A 20,825-nucleotide genomic window follows, 5' to 3' on the forward strand; every position below is an offset into this window, starting at 1 on the left:
CCCTTGCCTCTCTGTGTTTCCCTGTTTCATGTTTATAAAGTTCATCAGTCCAGGCTGGGACAGTGGCTCAGAGGGCGGGGGTGTGTGCTCAGCGTCCTCAGTTCGATCCTCGAGCACCGTGTACTGCCCCTCCTCTGCAGCCCCGCCCCCTCCAGGCCCCGCCCCGCCCCCTCCAGGCCCCGCCCAGTGCAGTTCTGCAACTCCAGCAGGCCCCGCCCCCTGCCTCTTTGTCACTTACTCTTGGTCCAAGTGACCGCCCTTCCCAGAACCCACTTCCCAGTGCGCGGAGGAGTGGGGCCCAGTGACGGGTGGATTTTGAAGGGGAGAGAGAGGGCTCCAGTCCAGATGCTAACCTGCAGCCCCAGGTCCCTGTGGTGTGACAGTCCCCAACCAAGCTACGCCGGGCCCCTTACCCCATTTCTGCTGTGAAGAATGTGTGAGTGTGGGGTGGGGTTTCTGGGTGAATGTTGGGGAGCATGAAGTGTGCGTAAATATGGAGGGACTGAATGTGTGGGTGTGTGATTGTGTATGTAGGTGCATGTGTGAATGTGTGTGTAGGTGAATGTGTGTGGTGTGTGAATGTGTGGGGTGTTGTGATGTGTCAATGTGTGAGGGTGTGTGTGCATGTGAGTGCGTGTGTGTGAGTGCATGTGAATGTGTGTGTGAGTGCGTGTGTGAGTGCGTGTGCATGTGAGTGTGAGTGTGTGTGCACCCAGCCTCCAGGAGCAGGGTCAGGCCTGCATGGGGGCACCCTGGCCCCAGGAGGGCAGGGCCCAGGGCAGCAGGGCCTGAATCAGGAGGCGCCACACAGAGCAGAGGACAAGCGGGAAGTCACCTGGGTTCTTCATTCGTGCCTGTCACGGTGACCCCGCACCACAGGCCCCCGGGGTCACTCCTGGGCGCCAGCACAGGTGCGGCCCCAGCACAGGTGCGGTGGGCATGTCCATAAATACACGCAGGGCCCCAAGGGAGGGCAACAGAAGCCACGCAGGCGGGCAGGGCCCGGCTCGGGCAGTATGCGGGCTCAGAGACGGGAGGGTGTCCTCCAGGAGAGGGGTCCTTGCCGTCCTGGGTCCAACCCCCTCCTCAGCGCCAGCGCCCAGGGTGCTCTGCTGGTCTGGGTGGCCTTGGTGGACTTCATGCTGCAGGCGCTCCGGGCTCTGTGGGGGCTGCGGGGAGTATGGGCCCTGCACACACAGGGGTCACGGGGTCAGCCAGGAAGGGGCGAGCCCCCCTCCCCGCTCCATCCAGGGCCCTCTCTGAATGAACCACCCACACACCCCTGTCCCTTACTCGGGCCACGGGTGGGGACCCGGCTCCCGGGGACTGCAGGGGCCCACCCGAGAGCCCATCGCCCCGCCTGACCCGGCCAGGCCTGGCCCCTCCCCGTGCGCACCAGCTAGCCAGTGTGAGCACAGGGCAGTCCTTTGGAGACCAAAGGCTCCCCAGGGGGCGGAGCGCACGATGAATGGGAGCAAACCTGAGCCGGAACCCCTGTCACGCCCCTTCGGGTCCCAAACCCTTGGTTCCAGGGCCGGCTGCCTAGTGCCCGGGATGCAGGGTCTCTGCCGACCACCAGGGGCGCTGTTCACCGCGTTTCTTCACCATCTGCCTCTAATGTTCGGAGGCCAGAGGCTACAAGCCTGCCCTTAAGGAGACCGACGTGGACCCCCAAGCTGAGAGACCCCTCTGAGGTCCACACACAGATTGGTTCCGCTTTCACCCACCTGCAGAAGTAGCCCCCTTCCCATGGGGGTGCTGAGGAATAGTGAAGGGCACCCCAACTCTGCCAACAAGCCCCCCCACCTCCCTCACTGCCAGGAAACTGAGGCCAAGGCACAACCCTGCACCTTCCCGCACTGCTGTGGGCACACAGGAGCACCCGTGTGCACTGCAACACGAGGATATGCTAGTATGCTCTGAACATAGTACAAAGAGCTAGCATGTCCTGAGCACACGTGTGCATGACAGCACACAGGTATGAGCACATGTGCGTATTCGCATGCTCTAAAGCAGCCCCCCGCCCCAGTGCACACAATGCAAGCATGTGTCAGCGCCTGTGTGAGCACACATACACAGCCGTGTGGTCACATGTGGGCACTCACCGCCAACACGTGCAGGGTGGGTACTGCTGTGTACTATGGGCTCCTGGTCTATCAGGGAGCGCACCAAAGGCCCTCCCCCACCCCCTGCAGCCACTCACCCTGGCGGCACGTGGGCCCCGTGGCGCCGTCCAGGCAGTGGCATTGCCCACTCTCGGGGTCGCAGTCCGCCCCGCCCCCGCAGTCGCAGCGCAGGGCACAGTCGGGCCCAAAGAAGCCCCTTCTGCATCCTGTGGGCGGTGGGAGCCTCAGTACCATCACTTGCCAGGCAGTCGTAGGGCCTGGCCTCTCCGGGGACCAGGGCTCGTTGGCAGCCCCAGGTCTGTTTCTCTGCCCAGGGGGCACTCCGTGGGCGGTGCCCGAGTGGCCTCGGTGACCAGCACCGCAAAGCTGGAGTGCAGCGGAGTTTGCACACAGCACAGTGGGGTCCGGGCACAGATTGGGGGGCTCCCCCTCAGAGTCTCTCCCACCCCTCATGGGGAGCAGCTCCGCGTTACTGCCCCCAGAACACCCCCAGGAGCCAGACTTACCAAGGTCACAGGTGGGCCCCGTGCGTCCCGGGGGACAGAGGCAGCGGCCGGTGGTGGGGTCACAGGGAGCCCCGCCCTGGCAGTTGCACCGCCCAAGACAGTCCTGCCCGAAGGAGCCGGGCGCACACCCTGATGGGCGCAGGGGTCTTGAGTCAGGCGGGCGGGGCAGGGCCCAGGGCATGTTGGACGGGGTTGGGGCTGTGGGCGGGACCAAGTTCTGTAGGGGGCGTGGCCTGTGTGGGTGGGGCGGGGCCTGGGTTGTGGGCGGGGTAGGGGCGTGGCGGGGCGCTGTGGGAACTGGGCACTCACACTGCTCACAGGACTGGCCCTGCAGGCCGGCCGGGCAGAGGCAGCGTCCACTGACGGGGTCGCAGGAGGCCCCGTGCTGACATGCGCAGGCCGCGCGGCAGCCGGGTCCGTGAAAACCGGGGGGACAGGCTGGGGGAGCCAGGTTAGTTGCCTCAGCTTACCCAGAGCAAGACCCCAGCCCCCTAACTCCCACCCTGGCGCAGCTGGAGTCGGTGCAGGAGAGCCGGGACTCACGGTGCTGGCAGGAGGGGCCGTAGACCCCGGCGCGGCACACACAGGCACCCGTGGCAGGGTCGCAGCTGCTGTTCCCGCAGGCACACGGCAGGCGACAGGCAGCCCCATAGAGCCCCGGGGGGCAGGCTGCAGGGAGTCCCACGTCAGGGACACGGCAGACCCAGGCCCCCGCGCAGCCCCCCGGACACCCACTCACACAGCTCGCAGTGGAGCCCCGTCCAGCCGGGACCACAGGAGCAGGCGCCGGTGGCCGCGTGGCAGAGCCCCCCATTCCTGCACAGACACTCCTGCTCACAGTGCACTCCAAACCGGTCCTGGGGACACCCTGAGGGGACACGGGTGCCGCTCAGAGTTCAGGCTGGGGTCACCTGGGCACATCGCATTTTGCCCTGTTCCACACAGGCCTTCTGACCCCTGAGGCCCATCTCTGCTCCCAGGGGACACGCATGCCCCTCCCAATTGGACACCCACCCCAGTCAGCAGTCCAGGACCCCCACGGACATGAGCGCCTGGCAGGCGGGCAGGGAGGATGTCCTGGCGGAAGTCCGAGTCCCCAGGCCCGCCCTGGGCGCCCATGCTGACCGGGGGCGAGGAACTGTGTGGGTGCCGTGGGAGTGTGTGCCCAGCCCGAGTCTCACCATGCTCACACTGGGAGCCAGTCCTCCCTGGAGGGCAGCTGCATGCACTGGTCACAGGGTCGCAGACCGCCTCTGGCCCACACCTACACACACAGGCACAGCCGGGGCCAGCGCGGCCGGGCGGGCAGGCTGCGGACAGGAGGTGGCGGCTGCGTGGGTGCCCACGACCCCTCTGGGCAGTCCGCCCCCCCCCACCACGGCAGGGCTTCCCCGCCACCCCCACACTCACCGAGGCCGCAGTCGGGCCCGAGGAAGCCCGCGGGGCAGCGGCAGGTGCCCGAGGCCGGGTCGCAGGAGCCCCCATTAAGACACTGACACAGCTGCTGGCAGCCAGGCCCAAAGCGCCCGGGCGGGCACGCTGCAGGGGAAGGGCAGTATACAGGCGCCAGGCACTGCCCACCCGTGCCCTCAGACTGGGCCCCCTGGTGGGTCAGTGGGGAGCCCGCACTCACCTTGCCGGCAGCTGGGGCCATGGAAGCCAGCAGCACAGACGCACCCCAAGGCAGAGTGGCAGGTGTGATGGTCCCCAGGACATTGGCACTGCTGTGTGCAGCGCTCCCCAAAGGTGCCAGGCGGGCAGGCTGGGTGTGGGCGGGAGGTCAGCCGTGGGCCCCCCACAGCTGGCCCTGGGCCCCCGCAGGGTCGCTCAGGGTCAGCCGTGCGCCCTGCTGAGCTGGAGGAGCCTGGCCGCAGCTGCGGTCACCTACCCTGCGCACAGCCGGGCCCACGGAGGCCAGGGGGGCAGCTGCAGGCCCCGGTGACGTGGTGGCAGGGGGCGTCCGGGGGGCACTGGCAGCGCTGGGCACACTCTTCTCCAAATCGGCCAGCTGGGCAGGCTGTGGGGAGCACGGGCAGTGGGCCCCCAGCAGGGCCCGGGGACGGGGCAAAGACAGTCTGCGAGGGCCCCAGGTCTCACCTTCTTCGCACCGGGGGCCCCTCCATCCCGGGGGGCAGAGGCAGGCACCGGTCACATGGTGGCACTGGGCACCCCGGCGGCAGGCGCAGCGCCCCTCACAGCGCGCCCCGAAGGTGCCCTCCACACAGACTGCGGGATGAGAAGGGCTAAGACGGGAGAAGCTGCCAGGAAGCCTGGAGTTGGGGTGCGGGGCTGGCTCAGAGCAGGTGGCTCCAAGTCAGGGCGGTGCCTAGCTGGGCCATGCTTCCCACCTGAGGCCGTGTGGCCTGGGAGGGACCCAGCCCCCACTGAGACCAGGCCCGGGCCTCTTGGGGCCAAGAGAGGGGCTGCCCAGTGGGCGCATTGGGGGCCTCAGGACCCCAGCTCCAGGCCCCCACTCACAGCTCTGGCTGGTGGCCCTGGACTTCCCCCAGGTGTGAAAAGCAGGGAGTGTCCGGGCGAGAACAGGTGAGCCCAGGGTCTGCCCGGCAGAGGGCGAGCGTGTGGGGTAGGGGCACTGCCCTCTGACGGCGTGACGGGGAGGCCCACGGGAGCGGGAGTGTCTGGGCTGTGGTGGGAGCTGGGCCACAGCAGGACAAGGCTCAGGGGTCAGACCCGGGGCTGCAGCGCGGCTGGGGCAGGGTGCTGGCCTGGGGACCTTGTCTGGTCTAATGACCCCAGACAGGGCAGCAGGACGAATGTGTCAGGGTCAAACACCACTGGGCACAGTGGAGACCCCAGGAGCCAGCGAGGCACAGGCCGGAGCCGTGGATGGGGTGGCAGGGCCCACAGTGGCACCACCGCACACGGCCCAGCACACAGGGCCCTGAGGACAGCTGGGCCCGGGCCTGCCCGCCCATGAGAGGCACTGATGCCCAAGGGGACTGGCTCAGCCCACGCCAAGGGGACGTCAAGGCTTGGGGAGAGCCCCACGCGTGACCTGTGCATGGTGTATGAGCCACCGCACGTCGATGGTGGTGGGGGAAGGTCACGGGGGAGGGGCCGGAGGCAGGTGCCATCCCCATGTTTGCAGGAGCCTGGAGCACATATGTACGTGTGTGCTGTCCTGCTCTAGAATACATGTGGGCACGTATTCATGCATGGGCAAGGATGCATGTTTACATGTGCCTACATGAGCTGTGTGCCCATGTGTACGTATATGGGCATGCATGTGTGTACATGCTTCTGCTCATGTTCTAAACGTGTGTGGAACACTGTGTATCCATGTTTACAGCACCATGGGCCCATGTTTGGGAACACTGTGTGCCCGTGTGGGGAGCACTTGTGCCCATGCTGTAGGTGTGGGTGTGCAGCTGCCCCCAGTACCCATGTGTCTCAGCCACAGTGGTCAGTGCTGCATTTGCAGGACATGCTGTACATGGGCCCCAGCACCACTTTCACAGCTACAAGGGGGGGGGGGCGCCACCTGATTGCCTGATGCCAGGGGCACGGACTCTGCCATCTCTTCCAGGGGCCAGGGAGCCAAAGCACACTGGCTGAGGGCTGCCCACACCTCTGGCAGCTGAGACCAGTTCACCCAGGGCACAGCTGCGGCACCCACTCACCAGGTGGCAGTGCCCATCACTGCACATGAGCACCGAGCCTGGCACCGGGCCCTATCCACCCTGTGGGGCACACTGCAGGAGGTGGGGCAGGGCAGAGACAGGAAGGGACAGGGGTGCAGCAGGAGGGGCAGGCCAGAGAGAGAGCTACAGGGATGCAGGTAGAGGTAGGGCTGGGGCTAGGCCAAATCCTGGCAGTGGTTGCCATGTATCCAGGTGGGCACAGGCAGGCCCAGACAGGCTCACAGTGTCCAGGCTCACAGTGTCCCCGTGCCCACACTCTGGGCGATGTCCTGGCAGCCCAGGCCCCAGAGGCCTCAGGAGTCTCCCCGCGGTCACCAGGCTCCCTGAGGCCCTGCTGCTGGCTCCCCCCAGACGGGACCCCAGTGAGCCCCACTGCCCGCTCCAGGTGCCCCACCCCAGGGCGCCCCTCACCTGCCGCACAGCCAAGGCCCGTCTTCCCGGGGGGGCAGTCACACTGACCGGTGACCGCGTCACAGGGGCCCCCCTCACACGAGCAGGAGCTGGAGCAGTTCAGCCCGAACGTGCCAACGGGACACTCTGCAGGGGGACCAGTGGGGGAGGGCACAGCACAGAGCCATCTGGGCACAACTCACCAGACCCTGTGCATGCCTGGGGCCCACGAGTCAGCACAGGGAAGGGGCCGGGGGCGTTCAGAGGCCGTGCTTCGGTACATGCAGGGTGAGGGGCACGGGGCAGGGGGGGGCACAGGGAAGGTACACAGGGTGTGGGCACAGAGGGCCACACCTGCGTGGGCGTGGGCAGCAGCCCTCAGAGGGGCTGGCCTGTGGCTGCCATATGCCAAGGCAGGGGACAGGGGAGGGGGAGGTGCCCAGGGCTTGCCCAGCAAAGCCTGACAGCCCTGGCCCTGGCACCAGCTGCCACCCACCTTGGTCGCAGTCCTTCCCCCTCAGGCCCGCGGGACACAGCACCCCACACTGGCCGCTGACAGGGTCGCAGGCCACACCTGGCAGGCAGGAGCACACTTGCTGGCACCCAGGTCCGAAGAAGCCGGGCTGGCACTCTGGGGGGAGACAGGGGCTCAGGGTCCTGCAGCTGCCTGGGCCCGCCCCCCTGCCTGCACTAACCGGCCTGGCAACGAGCGCCTCCGAAGCCGGCCTTGCAGGAGCAGCTGCCGTCCTTCCTGTCGCAGGCCCGCGTTCCCCTCGGCTCACAGCGACACTCCTCAGAGCAGCCAGGCCCGAAGGCCCAGGCCGGGCAGGCTGCACCACAGAACCGTGAGGGCTCTGTCCACCCCGGCACGGAGCCCCCGGGGCAGGAGCCGCGATGGACATCCCCCAGGGCACCCGCTGGACAGTGCCCCCCAGGCAAGGCTGTGAGGGGCTTGGGGAGCCCCTCCCTGTGTCCAGGGCCCCCAGGCAGTTGTGTGACCCCCGGGGCTGGGCTCAGGGCAGCTGCCGCGTGGTGAGGGGACCCCACCAGGACCCAGCTGAGTCCCCACTGAGCCCCACGGCCTCGCCTGCAGATGGGAACAGGACACCAGACGGGACACGGGCTGAGCTGAGGGACCCCACCCTGAGCCCAGGCAGGACTCACGCAGGTGGCAGAAACGACCGTAGCGCCCAGGGTCACACAGGCAGGCACCGTGGACGCGGTGGCAGCGCCCGCGGTGAGCACAGTGGCACTTCCTGCGGCAATGGGGGCCGTAGAAGCCCTGGGGGCAGCCTGGGGGCAGGAGGAATGGGATGTGTGGGGGGATCCAGTGGCAGGGCCCCATTTGCACTCAACCGCATAGCTGAGGAGTTGGGGGCGGGGTGGCCTGGTAGAAGGGGCGGGGCCAGGGGCGGGGCTGCCAGCAGGGAGGGGCCGGATCGCTGGTGGGCGGGGTCATCGGGAGAACTGACCAAGGGAGGGGCTGCCGGCAGTGATGGATGGAGCTGTGGGGAGGGGCGGGCGGCCAGCAGGGAGGGCCCGGGTGGGCGAGGACCCCCCACAACAGGCTGGGGATGATGAGCCCTGGACGCGGCCTCTCCTGGACGACCTGGCCCTCTCCGCCCACCCCTCCAGCAGCACTGAAGCCACGACAGGCCCACAGTCCCAGCGCCCGAGAGTGCCGCCCGCTGGGAACCCACCCAGAAGGACGGGCCACCCCCCAGGTGGGCCTCACGAGTGCGGGTCTGGGCTCAGCCCTCCCCGGGGCGCAGGTACCCCACACCCCTCCCAGGAGGGGGCCGAGACGGGTACCCCCTGGGTCAGGCTGGTACCCACCGTCCTCACAGTGGACGCCCCCCACGCCCGGCGGGCAGTGACAGGCTCCCGTGACTGGGTCACAGGTGCCCCCGTTCTGGCAGCGGCAGGAGAGGGTACAGTTCCTCCCGTAGGTGTCCGGGGGACAGGCTGCAGGGGACAGGGCTCCCTCAGCACACCCGGTGGTGCCACGGCAGCCCGGGTGGGTAGGGGCAGATCAGGGACAGAAGGGAGGGCTCTGCTATGCCCCATGCCCACCCCTACAGCCCACCCCGGCCCCTGGGCCCCCACACCCTCTGTGCCCTTATGGCCCAGCTCGTGGCCCCGCGCCCGCTCACTCTCGTTGCAGACCAGCCCAGTCCAGCCCGCAGGGCAGTCACAGCCATCGAGGCCAGGCAGGCAGGCGCCCCCGTTCCTGCAGTCAGCACACGTCACACTGCAGTCGTGGCCGAAGGAGCCGTCCAGGCAGACTGGGGGCCGAGGGGAGGGTCTTAGCCCAGAGCACATCGGGCCCTGGGCCGCGCCCCGCCGGACCAGCACTCACCGAACCGCTCCTGTAGGGAGTGCTCGCCCCGGGCCTCGGCCACCTCCTCCTCGGCCCCCGCGTAGTCCTCCTGGAAGAGCAGCGGCTCCTCGTCCCGGAGCACCGCCACGTGGGGCAGTGGCCGCGCGAAGGGCAGTTGTCCGGCCAGGTCCACCTCGAGCAGCTCCAGCGCTGGGGGGCAGAGGGCCAGAGCACGCGTCCCTGCCCTGCCCCGCCTACCTCACCCCGCCCCGCCCCGCCTCCCGCGGGGCCACTCACGGGAGCAGCCCCGGAGGTCCTCGTCCAGCCGGTAGCCGGCCTCGCAGGAGCACCGGAAGGAGCCTGCCAGGTTGGTGCAGCGCTGCTCGCAGCCGCCGTGCTCCGAGGCGCACTCGTCCACGTCTGCGGGCAGAGCCGGCGGGCTGATCTGTGGCCAGCGCTCGGGCCCGCCCGCCTGGCCGTCCCGCAGCTCTGCCCGTGCACGCACCTTCACACCCGCAGCCGTCGGCGCTGAGCCGGTAGCCCGCGGCGCAGCCGCACTCATACCCGCCGGGCGTGTTGGTGCATACCTGCTGGCAGCAGGGCGCCTGGGCACAGTCATCAATGTCTGCGGGGCACGGAGGCTGCTGGCACCCTTACGCCGGCCTGCCCACGCCCCCAGGGGTACCGCTCCAGGCACCCCAAGAGAGGGAGGGCAGAGTGCCCTCACCCGGCAGGACTTGGGGAGGCGGAAGGGGGCCCCACATGGGGTGTGGCCACTGCAGTGTGCAGGTGGTTTGTGGGGCATCAGGTCTGCATGGGGTTATGGAGCACGCAGGGTAGGGGGCTTGGTTGCGGGGGTTCAGGAGCTCAGGCTGGGGGGCTTGGTTGCGGGGCCTCAGCTGGGGGGCTGGCTGTGGGGTCTGAGGCTGAAGGGCTCAGGCTGGGGGACTCAGACTGGGGGTGCTCAGTTGCGGGGGCTAAGGCTGGGGCGCTTGGTTGTGAGGGCTGAGGCTGGGGGGCTCCCGCACCCAGGCATGTCTTCCTGTCGTCATCCAGCATGTAGCCGTGGGGGCAGGAGCACTGGGGACCCTCTGGGCTGTGGGCGCAGCCGTGGGAGCAGCCGCCGTTGTCCAGCTCACAGCTGTTCACGATCTCCATCTCAATGCCTGTGGGACAGGCTGGTCAGGGGGCCCAGCAGCAGCCCCTCGCCGCCCCCCTGCACCCCACTCACGGTAGCACTGCCGGCTATCGGCGCCCAGCTCGTAGCCTGCGTGGCACACACACTTGAACGAGCCCTGGGTGTTGAGGCAGCCGTGGGCGCACCGGGCCAGCCCCGTGGCACACTCATCCACATCTGTGGGAGAGCAAAGACGGGCCCGGGTCCATACCCCAGACCTGCAGAGTCCCAGACAGGAAGGGGTGCACCGGGCCCCCAGAGCCCAACCACTGACCCAGACCCCTCCCCTCTGCACCCGCAGCCTGGGACGGGAGACGCCTTGCAGGAGAGAGGGTAAAGGGGCCCCCAGCCACCTTGTGCCACTCGCATCGGTCATTTGGTCCAGAACTTGGGGTCCTCAGCAAGTTGCCCCCCACACAGACGGGGCTGACTCCTGGGGTGCCCCTGACCAGATGGGTTGCCCTTGGTGCCAGGTCACACAAGGCAACTCTGTGGCCACTGGCAGGACACCCAAAACTGCCAGCACCTGGCCTGGACACAGGCACCCCAGCCTCACTCTCAGGGTGGTGGGAATCACCCCCCCGAAATCGGCTTTTCAGAGAAGCTGCAATGGGGGACGTGGGAGGAGGGTCCAGAAAGAAGCGTCCACGCGGTGCCTGGGTGTCCTTGGGCAGGAGAGCCCAATTACTGGGTGATAGCACCCCACTCCCAGGCCCCAGGGGCGCCTACCTTCGCAGGTCCTGCGGTCAGCAGCCAGCCGGTAGCCGGCGTGGCACGAGCAGCGAGCCAGACCCTGGGCTGCCTGGCACGTGTGCATGCAGCCGCCGTTCCGCTCTGCGCACGGGCTTCGCCCTGTGGCCAGGCAGAGTTGGGGGCTCGTGACTCAGGGTCCGCCCAGCCCTGGCGGCTCAGCTGGGGAGCGCCTCCCTCCGTCGGCCCGGAACGGTGGGATCCGCCAGGCAGGGAGAGGCTCCTCGGAAGACTCCTGTGCACCCCCATTACGGCCCACCCCAGCTGGGCCCACATCCCCTTGGTCCCGCCATGGAGCAGTCCTGGGCTGTAGGAGGGGGCGGGGAAGTGGGCGGGGCTGGGGGCGGGGTCATGAAGGCGGGACCGGGAACAGTCCTGGGACTAGGGGCGGGGTGTAGGGCAGGTCAGGCCTGGGGTGGGGGGGTCCCGGGGCCTGGGGGCGGGGCCTAGCTATAGGGCAGGTTTGGTTGTGTGGAGGGACTGGGCTAGGAGCAGGCCCGAGCCCTAGGGCGGGTCGGGCTTGTGGGGCGGGGCCAGGGCCTGGGATGGGAGCGGGGCCAGACAGGGGTGGGGCTGTAGGGCAGGTCCAGCGTGTGGGGCGGGGCCAGACTGAGGGCGGGGCCCGGGCAAGGTGGGGCCCAGGCTATAGGGCAAGTCCGGCTTGTGGGACCGGGCCAGGGCCAGGAAGGGATAGGGCCCGGGCTATAGTGTAGGTCCGTTTTGTGGGGGCGGGGCCTAGGCGGGGGCGTGGCCCAGGCTGGGAACGGGCCGGTTGGGGGCGGGGCTGTAGGGCAGGCCAGCTAGTGGGGCGGGGCCAGGGCCTAGGGCGGGCCCGTGAGGGGCGGGGCCCGGGCAGGGGCTGCCTGCACTCACTCGCACAGCGCTTGCCGTCTTCCTGCAGCTGGAAGCCAGGCCGGCACTGGCAGCGGTGCTGGGCAGCCGTGAGCTGCACGCATTCGTGCTGACAGCCGCCATTGCCCACGGTGCACGAGTTGATGGCTGGAGACAAAGGGGCCTATCAGCCGGGCCTGGGTGTCAGCACTCTCCTAGGGTCCCATTCCAGCCACCCTAGGACTGGGTGTGAGAAGCAGCAGGTATCCTGCCCCTCCAGCCCAGATGGACCCCCTGGGCCTCCGAGGCCCCAGGGACAGCTTTCCAAGACCCCAGCAGACTGCACTCCAGGCTCCAATACCTGGGGTGCCGGGCCCTGAGAGCAAAGCTCCAGGTGGCAAGGCTGGCCGCAGGCTGAGCTGCGGGGTGGGCCCCAGTGGGCAGTGCTGGGGACTGGCCAGGCCCAGCTCAGAGCCTGCCCTGCAGGAAGGTGTGGGCTCCCATAGTGTGTGCCTCTGACCAGCCCTGCAGGAAGATGTGGGCTCCCATAGTGTGTGCCTCTGACCAGCCCTGCTGAGCTCCCACAGACATGGGCTGCCCTGGGCCCCTGGGCTGTCATCACAGCACATCGGGTGGGATCTGCGGGCCTGGCTGGTGGAACAGCAGCGTGCCCACACCCCAGGAAGCGGCTCCAGGCCAGGACCATGGCTGCCAAGCCCAGCTTGCTCCGTCCAGGGCAAGCAGCAGACGCACGGCCACACACGTGCTCCCCCACGTGGAGTGGGCGGTGGGGCCACGGGGTGGGGGCCAGCCTGGGGCCCAGCCAGCTGGACGTGACTGTCCTGCACATGCTGGAAGGTCTGGCAGTGCCGCGCTGAGGACACCAGCGCCCCAGCCCCAGCCCCTCACACAGAGACCCTCCCCCAGAACAACTCTGCTGACTCCATGACGGCCACTCAGGAGCCCCGGGACGTGGCCTGAGCTGCCCCCATTCTTGGGGTTTGTGGTCACAACTCCCCACACCCGCGCTCAGACTCAATCACAACCAGACGCTTTTCCTGGCTGTGCCAGCGGATACAGGGTGGGGGGTGCCGGGAGCCCTGGGAGGGACAAGGCGTTGGGAGGAAATGTCCTCCAGAGAGCAGCCTTCGAGACCAGCTCAGGATGACAGGCATGCATCGCATAGTAGGTGGGAGACCGGTAGGGAGAGCCCCATGGCTCCCCCAGCCAGTCCCTGGTTTCCAGGTGGGGGTGCCCAGGCTCAGGCCCCACCATTGGCACACAGTCCCAGGAAGGTGGGCAAACCCACCTCTCAGGCATTGGGCGGCCTTGGAGGGACCAACTGCAGGGGGAGGGGACCAGGGCCCTGGAGTCACTGTGAGACCTTGCTCGGTCCACAGAGGAAAAGTCGCACCCAGGTGTAGTTCTGAGGAAGCACAGGTCACCCTGGAACCCCCAACAGGCTGGGTGTTTGTGTCCTTATCCCCCGGCCCAAGGCAACTGCACTGGAGTCAGGGCTTGTGGAGGCCATCAGGGTCCTGTGAGGCTAGGAGGGTGGGGCCCTGAGCTGCCGAGCTGGTGGGCCCGGCCCAAGGGCCCCACGTGCAGTAACCAGGCTCCAGCGGGCACCCAAGGAGCTACAATCCCCATTCCCACCAGCAGGTGGCACATTTCCCAGAGAAGCTACAATCCCCCGCTCCTGCCAGCAGGTGGTGCCAACAAATAAACTGCAATCCCTGCGCCCGCCAGCAGGCAGCGCTCTCCAAAGGAGCTGCAACGTCTATTTCCACCAGCAGGAGGCGCCCTCCAGAGGCACTGCAATCCCTATTCTGACAGCAGACAGTGCCCTCCAGGAGTACTTGCCTGCTTGGCTGTTTGGCTTAGGGGCATTACGGCATAATCCCGACCTCCAGAGAACTAGGTTGTGGCTAGGAGAGTGGTGAAAAGCTTGTCCTGCCTGCCCAGGAGGGTGAGCAGCAGGGCACAGCACGGGGAGGGCAGGCTGCAGAAGGGCCCCCAAGCTCAGCCCAGGGCCAGCCCACCCTGCACAGCCCTCAGTCCCAGCCGGTGCATTGGAGACTTTGTACTGAGCACCAGGCTGCTCAGTCCCGGTCACTCAGGGCCTCTGCCGGGGACAGTGACAGGTGGTTGCACCCCCATACACACAGCAATCCACAGCTGGGTGAGCACTGTGTCCAGAGTCCTGAGCTGGGGAGTGGGTGAGGGAGGAGCACTGTGCCCAGAGCCTTCTGTGCATGTCCGGGTGCGGCTGGGCCCCCTGCAGGGCCCCACCCACGCACCATTCTCCGGGCCACCCCGCCTGCCTCCTGAACGCCACAGCCAAGCAGGAGCGGCTCCCGGGGCTCCCGGGCTCCCACAGGGGCTGGCACGTGCCCGTGGCCTGTCTGGGCCCTGGGCGGTGCCGCCTTCAGCCCAGACTCACCCCATGTGCCTCAGGCCCCCTCTCCGCCCAGCTCCCAGCTTCTCTCTACCCGACCCCCGCTGCGACAGTGCTGGGGTGCCCCCTCCCCCACCGCCCGACAAAGCCTGGGAGAGCTCTTGGCTCCCCAGGGTCCAGGAGCCCCCACAGCTGTGCCACATCTGCACGCCTGCCACCCAGCTGTGGGCCCCGAGCCGCGCCTTCCAGAACCATCTGTGAGGATGGGAGCGGGGAGCTCTGGGCTCAGAGAGAGCCACTGTACCCCACAGTCTTCACCTGGGACTGGAGCCCCACACCTGCCCCACGCTTGGGGTCCACAGATGAGACAGTGTCCAGGCCAATGGAAACCCCCGGGACCCACCCCAATGCACCCCACCCAGCAGGCAGTAGAGAGGCGGGGGGCTCCCCTCACTGCTTGTGAGCAGCCCAGGAGAGCCCACTGCTCTAGAGCCCTGGGGGCAGGACCTCCTGGAGGACAAGCCTCACCCGACCCCCAAGCACTCAGGGCCAACTAGATACCCCAAGGGGCCACTCTGGGACCTGCAGGTACTGGGGTCACAGCAGGCGGTTGCATGTGGGAAGAAGCACCATGCAAGCCCCAAAGAGTGAGTGACCGGTCCTGGGCAGACAGCAGTGGACAATGACGGCAGTCTGGGACCCCTGGGTCTGGGGCACAGAGTAGGACCGTCGGAGGGGAGGCACTAGCAGCATCTGCCGGGCATCTGGGCTCCTGGGGTCAGATCAATGGGGGGAGGACTGCAGGGCTAGCAGTCTGCGAGCATGCAGTTGTGAGCTCAAATCCCAGAGTCCCACATGAGCCTGTGCCTGCTGCTGGGGCCACGGGGCACACACCAGGTCCAATCTCCAACATCACACACACAGTCACACATGCACACACTGAAACACATTTGCAGTCACACACACATATGCAGTCACACACTCATTCACCATCCACAGCCGCACACACACTTTCACTCACACGTGTACACGTACCACTCACACACACACACACACACACACACACACCAGCACTGCCACCGGAACCCTGGTCCCCCAAGCACATGGGGCTGGTCTGGGGGGGCAGGAATCCGGGGTTCCAGAAGGCCCCCAGCCCCACACGCGCCCGCACTGAAGCACAGCCCACATTCCTGCATCTGCTCCCACTTTCTGACCAGAGACGCTTCCCGGGCGGCGCCTGGACATGTGTGCGGCGCTGGCCCCCCGGGGCTGGCAGGACGCCCCGCCACAGCGCAGAAGAGCGGGAGGGAGGCGCCGGCCAGCGCTCAGCACGGGTGGGATGAGGGGGCCACCGGCGCCCAGACAAACAGGGAGGGGCCGGCCTGTATCCCCAGCCCCTGGGGCAGGCCTGGCACTCTGCCCTGCACCCTGGGGGTCCCGGGATCTCCACCCCACTTCTCCCCTCCCCAGGGGGAAGCCGGTGCTCCACTCGCACAGGAGTGCTGGCCACGGCGGGAGCAAGATCTGTGGGGGTTCCTTGATGGAGAGCGTAGCATGCCTGGGCGCCCCCTAACTTACTGGAACCCCCTTAACCCCGCAGAGGTGGCTGCTGAGGGGTCACACCATGTGGCCCACAAAGCCTTCCAAAATTACAGCAGCCCCCCGGGCCAGGATCTCCCAGCTCAAGGGAGAGAGGCTCCCGAGGCAGGATGTACTGGGGGACACGGAGCAGCTGGACTGGGGGTATGAGGAGGTGTGCAGGAGAGATGGGGTGGGGCACGGCTAGGACGTGAGCGCAGATGGGGCGGGGCCAGTGTCTGTGTGGGCGGGGCCAGGCACAGTGAGGGTGGGGTCGAGGCGGGGCCAGGCTCGGTGTGGGTGGGGCCAGGCTCCGTGAGGGTGGGGCCGAGGGGGGAACAGGCTCCGTGTGGGCGTGGCCAGACCCAGTGGAGGTGGGACCGGGCAGGCCAGATTTGGTGTGGGTGGATGGGGGCAGGGCCAGGATCGGTGTGGGCGGGGCCAGTCTCAGTGTGGGCGGGGCCAGACCTGGTGGAGGTGGGCCAAGTTTGGGGCCAGGCTCCATGTGGGCGGGGCCAGGTTTTGGTGTGGGCGGGTAGGGGCGGGGCCAGGCTCAGTGTGGGCGGGGCTCACCAAGGCAGCTCCTCCCATCCGCGTGGAGCCGGAAGCCAGCGCTGCACTCGCACAGGTATGAGCCGGGCGTGTTCACGCAGCGCTGCTGGCAGCCCCCGTTGCGCAGGCGACACTCGTCCACGTCTGCAAGGGGACACAGGGGTCACGGTCAGCACCCACCTGGCTGTTCCAGGGACCCAGACCCCTCCCCGCCCAGAAATCCCACCTCAGCCTCTGCACCCCGCAGCCCTCTGCAGCCCTGAGCCTCCCAGGCCTCTCTCCTCCCCTTCTCCCCTGCTGCCAGGTCTGCGCCCCATAAAACACTTCCTCCAAGTCTGCAGAACCCCCAGCCCCACACCTGCAACCCACACTCCACCCATGTCTGGCGCACCCCAAACCCCTCCCCATGCCTACAACAACTCAAGTCTTTCAAGCCCACAGCACTCCAAAGCTCTGCCCAGGCCCGCCGCACCTCAAACCCCTCCCCACGCCTACAACAGCCCAAACCCCTGCTCATGCCAGCCACACCCCCAAGTCCTGCCCATGCCTGCATCACCTCAAAACCCTCCCCACACCTGCAGCACCCCCAAGCCCCCTCCCCACGCCTGCAGCACCCCAACCCTCCCCACGCCTGTGGGGCCGGAGCATCTGAGGCACCCCCTGATGGGGTACGGGGTGCAGCTGCCCCCGGGGCCCTTCACACTGGACTTGGAGCTCACACTCAGAAAGCAAACCCCGCGCCATGGTCAGGTGGGTCCAGCTAAGGGAGAGCTGACCCCTGGAACACCCGCTGACGGGGCTGGAGGAGCAGCGTCCCCCCACCACGTGCAGCAGGGACAGGGTGAGCTGGGCAGCGAGACTAGGCACAAGCTGGACGCCAGGTCCGGGCCCCAGTGACCAGAACGCCCAAGGATAGAGATATTCCCCCCACAGTGACCAGGCCTCAGGGAGACACCCGGGGAGGGAGGGGACCCAGAACCAGCGAGACGAAGCACGGCAGAGGCTCCCCGAGACTTTAGGGTCTCAGTTCTGTCGGCCCTGACGCCCCAGGACAGACACATGTGAGAGTGTGGTCTGACAGGAGGTGGGGAACCCCGTGGCTCTCTGGGAAGTGGCAAGCCCGGGAGGTGCATGTAGCCGTCCGAGGGACCACCTGTGCCCACCATGGACTCTCCGGGTACTGGGTAGTGCTAACCGGATGCAGAAGGGCAGCCCTCAGGCCCCGGAGACACCCCAGGAGCCAAGCTGGGAGTGGGCTGGACCCCAGGCCACGGCGTGATCACCCCCGGAGTGTCCTCAGGAACAGTCCCTGCCCACCCGTCTGGGACCTCTGTGCCCTGCTCCAGGCTCCTGTGGGTCCTAGTCTGGTGGGGAGGCTGGGCAGATGACCTGAGGGACATGCCGAGTCCAGCTGGAACCAAGGTTGGGGATCCACTGGGCGGAAGCCGGCCGTCCTCACAGCCAACACCCCCACTGGCAGCAGCCCCTCGGGTCTAGGCCGCGCCCCCCAGGTCAGACAGCAGGGTGGGGGGCTGCAGTTCCCCAGGCCTTAGACCCTGCACCATCTGGCCCTCTCTGCAGGAGCAGAACTTGGCTCGTGGGGCGGCTGTTCCACGGCTGTTCCAGGGCGGCTGCAGTCCCCCCGTGCGGCCACTCAGGCCATCTGGGCCACGTCTGTGCAGCTCCTGCAGTCCACACCCCCGTGTGGCCAAGGACCCCCAGCTGCAAAACCAGGAGGGGCTGGCTAGCCCTCCTCCCCCATCAGGACACAGCCCCGCACCCCAGGGCCGCTGTGGGTCAGAAAGGGGGGAGATGGGTTTCTGGAAGAGGCGGGTCAGGAGCACCGGTCGGCAGCCCCCACCTTGACGCTTGAGGGGCGCGGGCTCCCTCCAGTCCACGACACCCCAGCTCCACCCGCACCTCATGCCAGGGAGCACAGGGTGCCCACAGAGGTGGGTCCGAGCAGCTGGACGGGGGCTCTCCACGCACAGACGCAGGGCGTACAGTGTCTCTGTTGGGGGGGGGACCCCGCAGTCTCGGCGGCACCAGAGAAACTAGAGCCTGTCCCCCAAACTGCCTTGTGCCTCCCCCGGCCCCAGGGCCCCCACGAGCCACAGGAGCCGCCGCTGTGGGCGCAGAGCAGGGCAGGGCCGGGGCCTCGGCGGCCCAGCCGTCTGGACGGCTGAACCACGGGGGGTGGGCTCTGCGCCCACTGGGCTCAGAGCCTGCCCCCTGCTGAGGGGCAGAGCTGGGGGAACAGGAGGGCCGGACAGTGCCTCGGGCAGCCCGGCAGAGCCAGTGGCTCAGGGGAGACCAGGTGCCCCCCACGGCTAGCCTCCAGGAGTGCGGGGGGATCCGGAGGACGAGGGGGGGGCCGGAGACCCGGAGGGGCGAGCCGCGGCCCCAGGGTGAACGGGAAGATGAGTCAGCCCCGCCGCACCCCACACCCACCTCGCATTCCTGAGGATGCTGCCAGCGGGGTCCCGCCAGCCTCCTGAGCATCCTGGAGGAAGCGGCCGGGTGGGGAGGGGGGGCGCGGGCTCCCCGGGCCTGGGAGCCCTGGGGGCCGGGGCCAGCCGGAGGGGGGCACCTGCCTGGGCTCACGGCCGCCCCCCACCCCGCAGGACCGGCCTCCCGCTGCCCAGCGCGCCCGGCCGCATCCCGGCCCCGCCGCCCCCCGCCCGCGCGCCCTTCGCGCCGGGCGCCAACTTCGAACCGCGGGAACAAAAGGAGAGCCGCCCGCCCGGCCCGCGCCCACCTGGCCTCGGCTCGCCGGCGCCCACGGGGTAGCCGGCCCGGCCCAGGTGGCACGGGTAGCAGCCCCTCCAGAGGAAGCGGTAGTGCGTGGCCGCGACGCGCGCCACGGTGCCCAGCAGCCCCAGGCAGCAGAGCGCCGCCAGTCCGCGCGCCCCGGCCGCCTGCATGGCCACCGCCGCCGCGCGCTCCCCGCCCCCCCAGGTAAAGGCCGGACCCGGGGCGCCCCGGGCCCGCCCCCCGCCCCGCCCCGCCCCCGGCCCGCCGGGCCCCCGGCCGCGCGCCGCCCACCCGCGCCGCGCATGCCTGCGCGCGCCCGCGCGCGCGCCCCCCGCCCGGACTCGGCCACGGACCCACGCGCGAACGCGCGCCCGCACGCACACGCGGGCCCGCGCGCCCCTGACACGCAAGCGCGTGGCCCCCGCCGGACGCGCTTCCTGGACAGGCACAAAAGAAAGGCGGGCCGCGCCTCCAGCAGCCGGCCACGGACCCGCCGCCAAGTCTGCTGGCCCGGGCGCAGCCCTTGCACGACCGGAGGAGAGGGGACGTGGGGGAGGAACCGGGCGGAGCCCCCGCATCCCCCGCCGGCCGCCCTTGGGGACCTGGCGGGCACCTGACCCGGAAAGGGCACACACGGCAGGTGGCAGCGGGCAGTGCGAAGCGTGGCCGTGCACCCCACAGGCACCCTCCCCGAGTCCAGGCCCCCCCTCCTGACGCCCCTCCACCCCCAGCAGAGGGGCCAGCCTGGGGGCCAGCTCTTGGACACAAGGCAGCGGCCAACATCCAGCAGAGTCCCACCCCAGTGCCCCCGGCTGGCAGGGTTCCTGGGGGCCTTGTCTGTTGGAGGCCTGGAGGGTCTGACAGGCAGGCTCACCGCTGGGAGCCCCTGAACCTGGATTCCATTTCTGTACCCGCCAGCCGAACACAGTCTCATCTGTGACAAGGGATGGCACCCAGGCCGTGCCCCAGGGGCTTACACCCCCCTGCAGGATGGGGTGGGGGGACACATGGACCTGCCGGGAGGGACCCGAAAGCCAGCGGGTCTGTGTGGCCGGGGACGCTGGCGCCCCATACTCCGTCTGCCCCTGCCCTTGGCAGCTGCTCTGGGTCTGCCCTGGGGGCTGTCCCTGCTCTGGAGAGTAGCCAGGACCCCAGCCATGCCCCTGCACCCGCTGCCCCAGGGCTCTGCTGATGGGGAGATCCCAGGCCCAGAGGGCAGCCAGGGACAGGAGGTGCAAAGCACCTTGTGGGGCAGCGGAGGGGGTCCTTGGCCGCCGGAAGGGACAAACAGCTCCCAGGCCAGGAGGGTGCCAGGGGGTCTCGTGCCCAGAGCAGCCCCCCAAGAGACTCACCCAAATGCTTCCTGACAAGCCTGGACAAAGGAGGCGCCTCAAAGCTGTGCCCACACGCAGCTCCTAGGAAGCGTCCCAGGGTCCTGCCGGGTCATGGGGGCCATCAGCACCCCAAAGGGTCCTCATGAGACCCTGCAGGTCGGGGGTAGTGGCCCTCAGGAGCAGATGCCGCACCCTCCCACCCTCAGTAAAGGTGGCAGAGGGCGTGTGAAGGGCGGCCTGGAACCCCCAGTCAGGCAAGGGGCCCCAGGCCAGCACTGATGGGAAACTGGCCTGCAAGAGGGGCACCCTGGGGCCACGTAGCCCAGAGCCCAGCTCCATGGAACCCCTTGACCTCCAGCCAATCAGACACAGACAGCAGCCCTGGACACCCACGGTCCCTCTCTGCACCCCCCACTGCCCCCTCCTACCACCCGGCCTTCCTGCCCC

General features: G+C 68.5%; 1 protein-coding gene across 1 annotated transcript; it reads right to left on the minus strand.

Moving 5' to 3' along the window:
• Positions 1-868: 868 nt before the first annotated feature.
• On the minus strand, positions 869-19,235 carry MEGF6 (multiple EGF like domains 6). The gene is made up of 26 exons (XM_056128411.1): positions 19,049-19,235; positions 16,312-16,434; positions 11,805-11,930; positions 10,911-11,033; positions 10,236-10,358; positions 10,033-10,170; positions 9,510-9,629; positions 9,302-9,424; positions 9,044-9,214; positions 8,838-8,969; positions 8,521-8,649; positions 7,849-7,977; positions 7,380-7,514; positions 7,181-7,315; positions 6,706-6,831; positions 4,730-4,858; positions 4,521-4,649; positions 4,266-4,394; positions 4,043-4,171; positions 3,814-3,942; positions 3,372-3,500; positions 3,176-3,301; positions 2,942-3,070; positions 2,633-2,761; positions 2,204-2,332; positions 869-1,187 (listed from the first exon to the last, which is right to left on the minus strand). The coding sequence occupies exons 1-26, from the start codon at positions 19,212-19,214 to the stop codon at positions 1,138-1,140; spliced, it is 3,336 nt and encodes a 1,111-aa protein (XP_055984386.1). The 5' UTR covers positions 19,215-19,235; the 3' UTR covers positions 869-1,137.
• Between the last annotated feature and the right edge of the window lie 1,590 nt (positions 19,236-20,825).

Source organism: Sorex fumeus, unplaced genomic scaffold, assembly GCF_029834395.1.
Source record: "Sorex fumeus unplaced genomic scaffold, SorFum_2.1 ptg000064l, whole genome shotgun sequence".
Lineage (NCBI taxonomy): Eukaryota > Metazoa > Chordata > Mammalia > Eulipotyphla > Soricidae > Sorex > Sorex fumeus.

Bases quoted from the DNA above. Each gene is read 5' to 3' on its own strand.
- MEGF6 (XM_056128411.1), bottom strand. From the start codon at position 19,214: ATGCAGGCGGCCGGGGCGCGCGGACTGGCGGCGCTCTGCTGCCTGGGG. The intron at 11,931-16,311 runs GTGAGCCCCGCC...CTTTGTCTCCAG, and splicing joins GGATGGGAGGAGCTGCCTTG to CCATCAACTCGTGCACCGTG. The intron at 9,425-9,509 runs GTGCGTGCACGG...CTCTGCCCGCAG, and splicing joins CGACGGCTGCGGGTGTGAAG to ACGTGGACGAGTGCGCCTCG.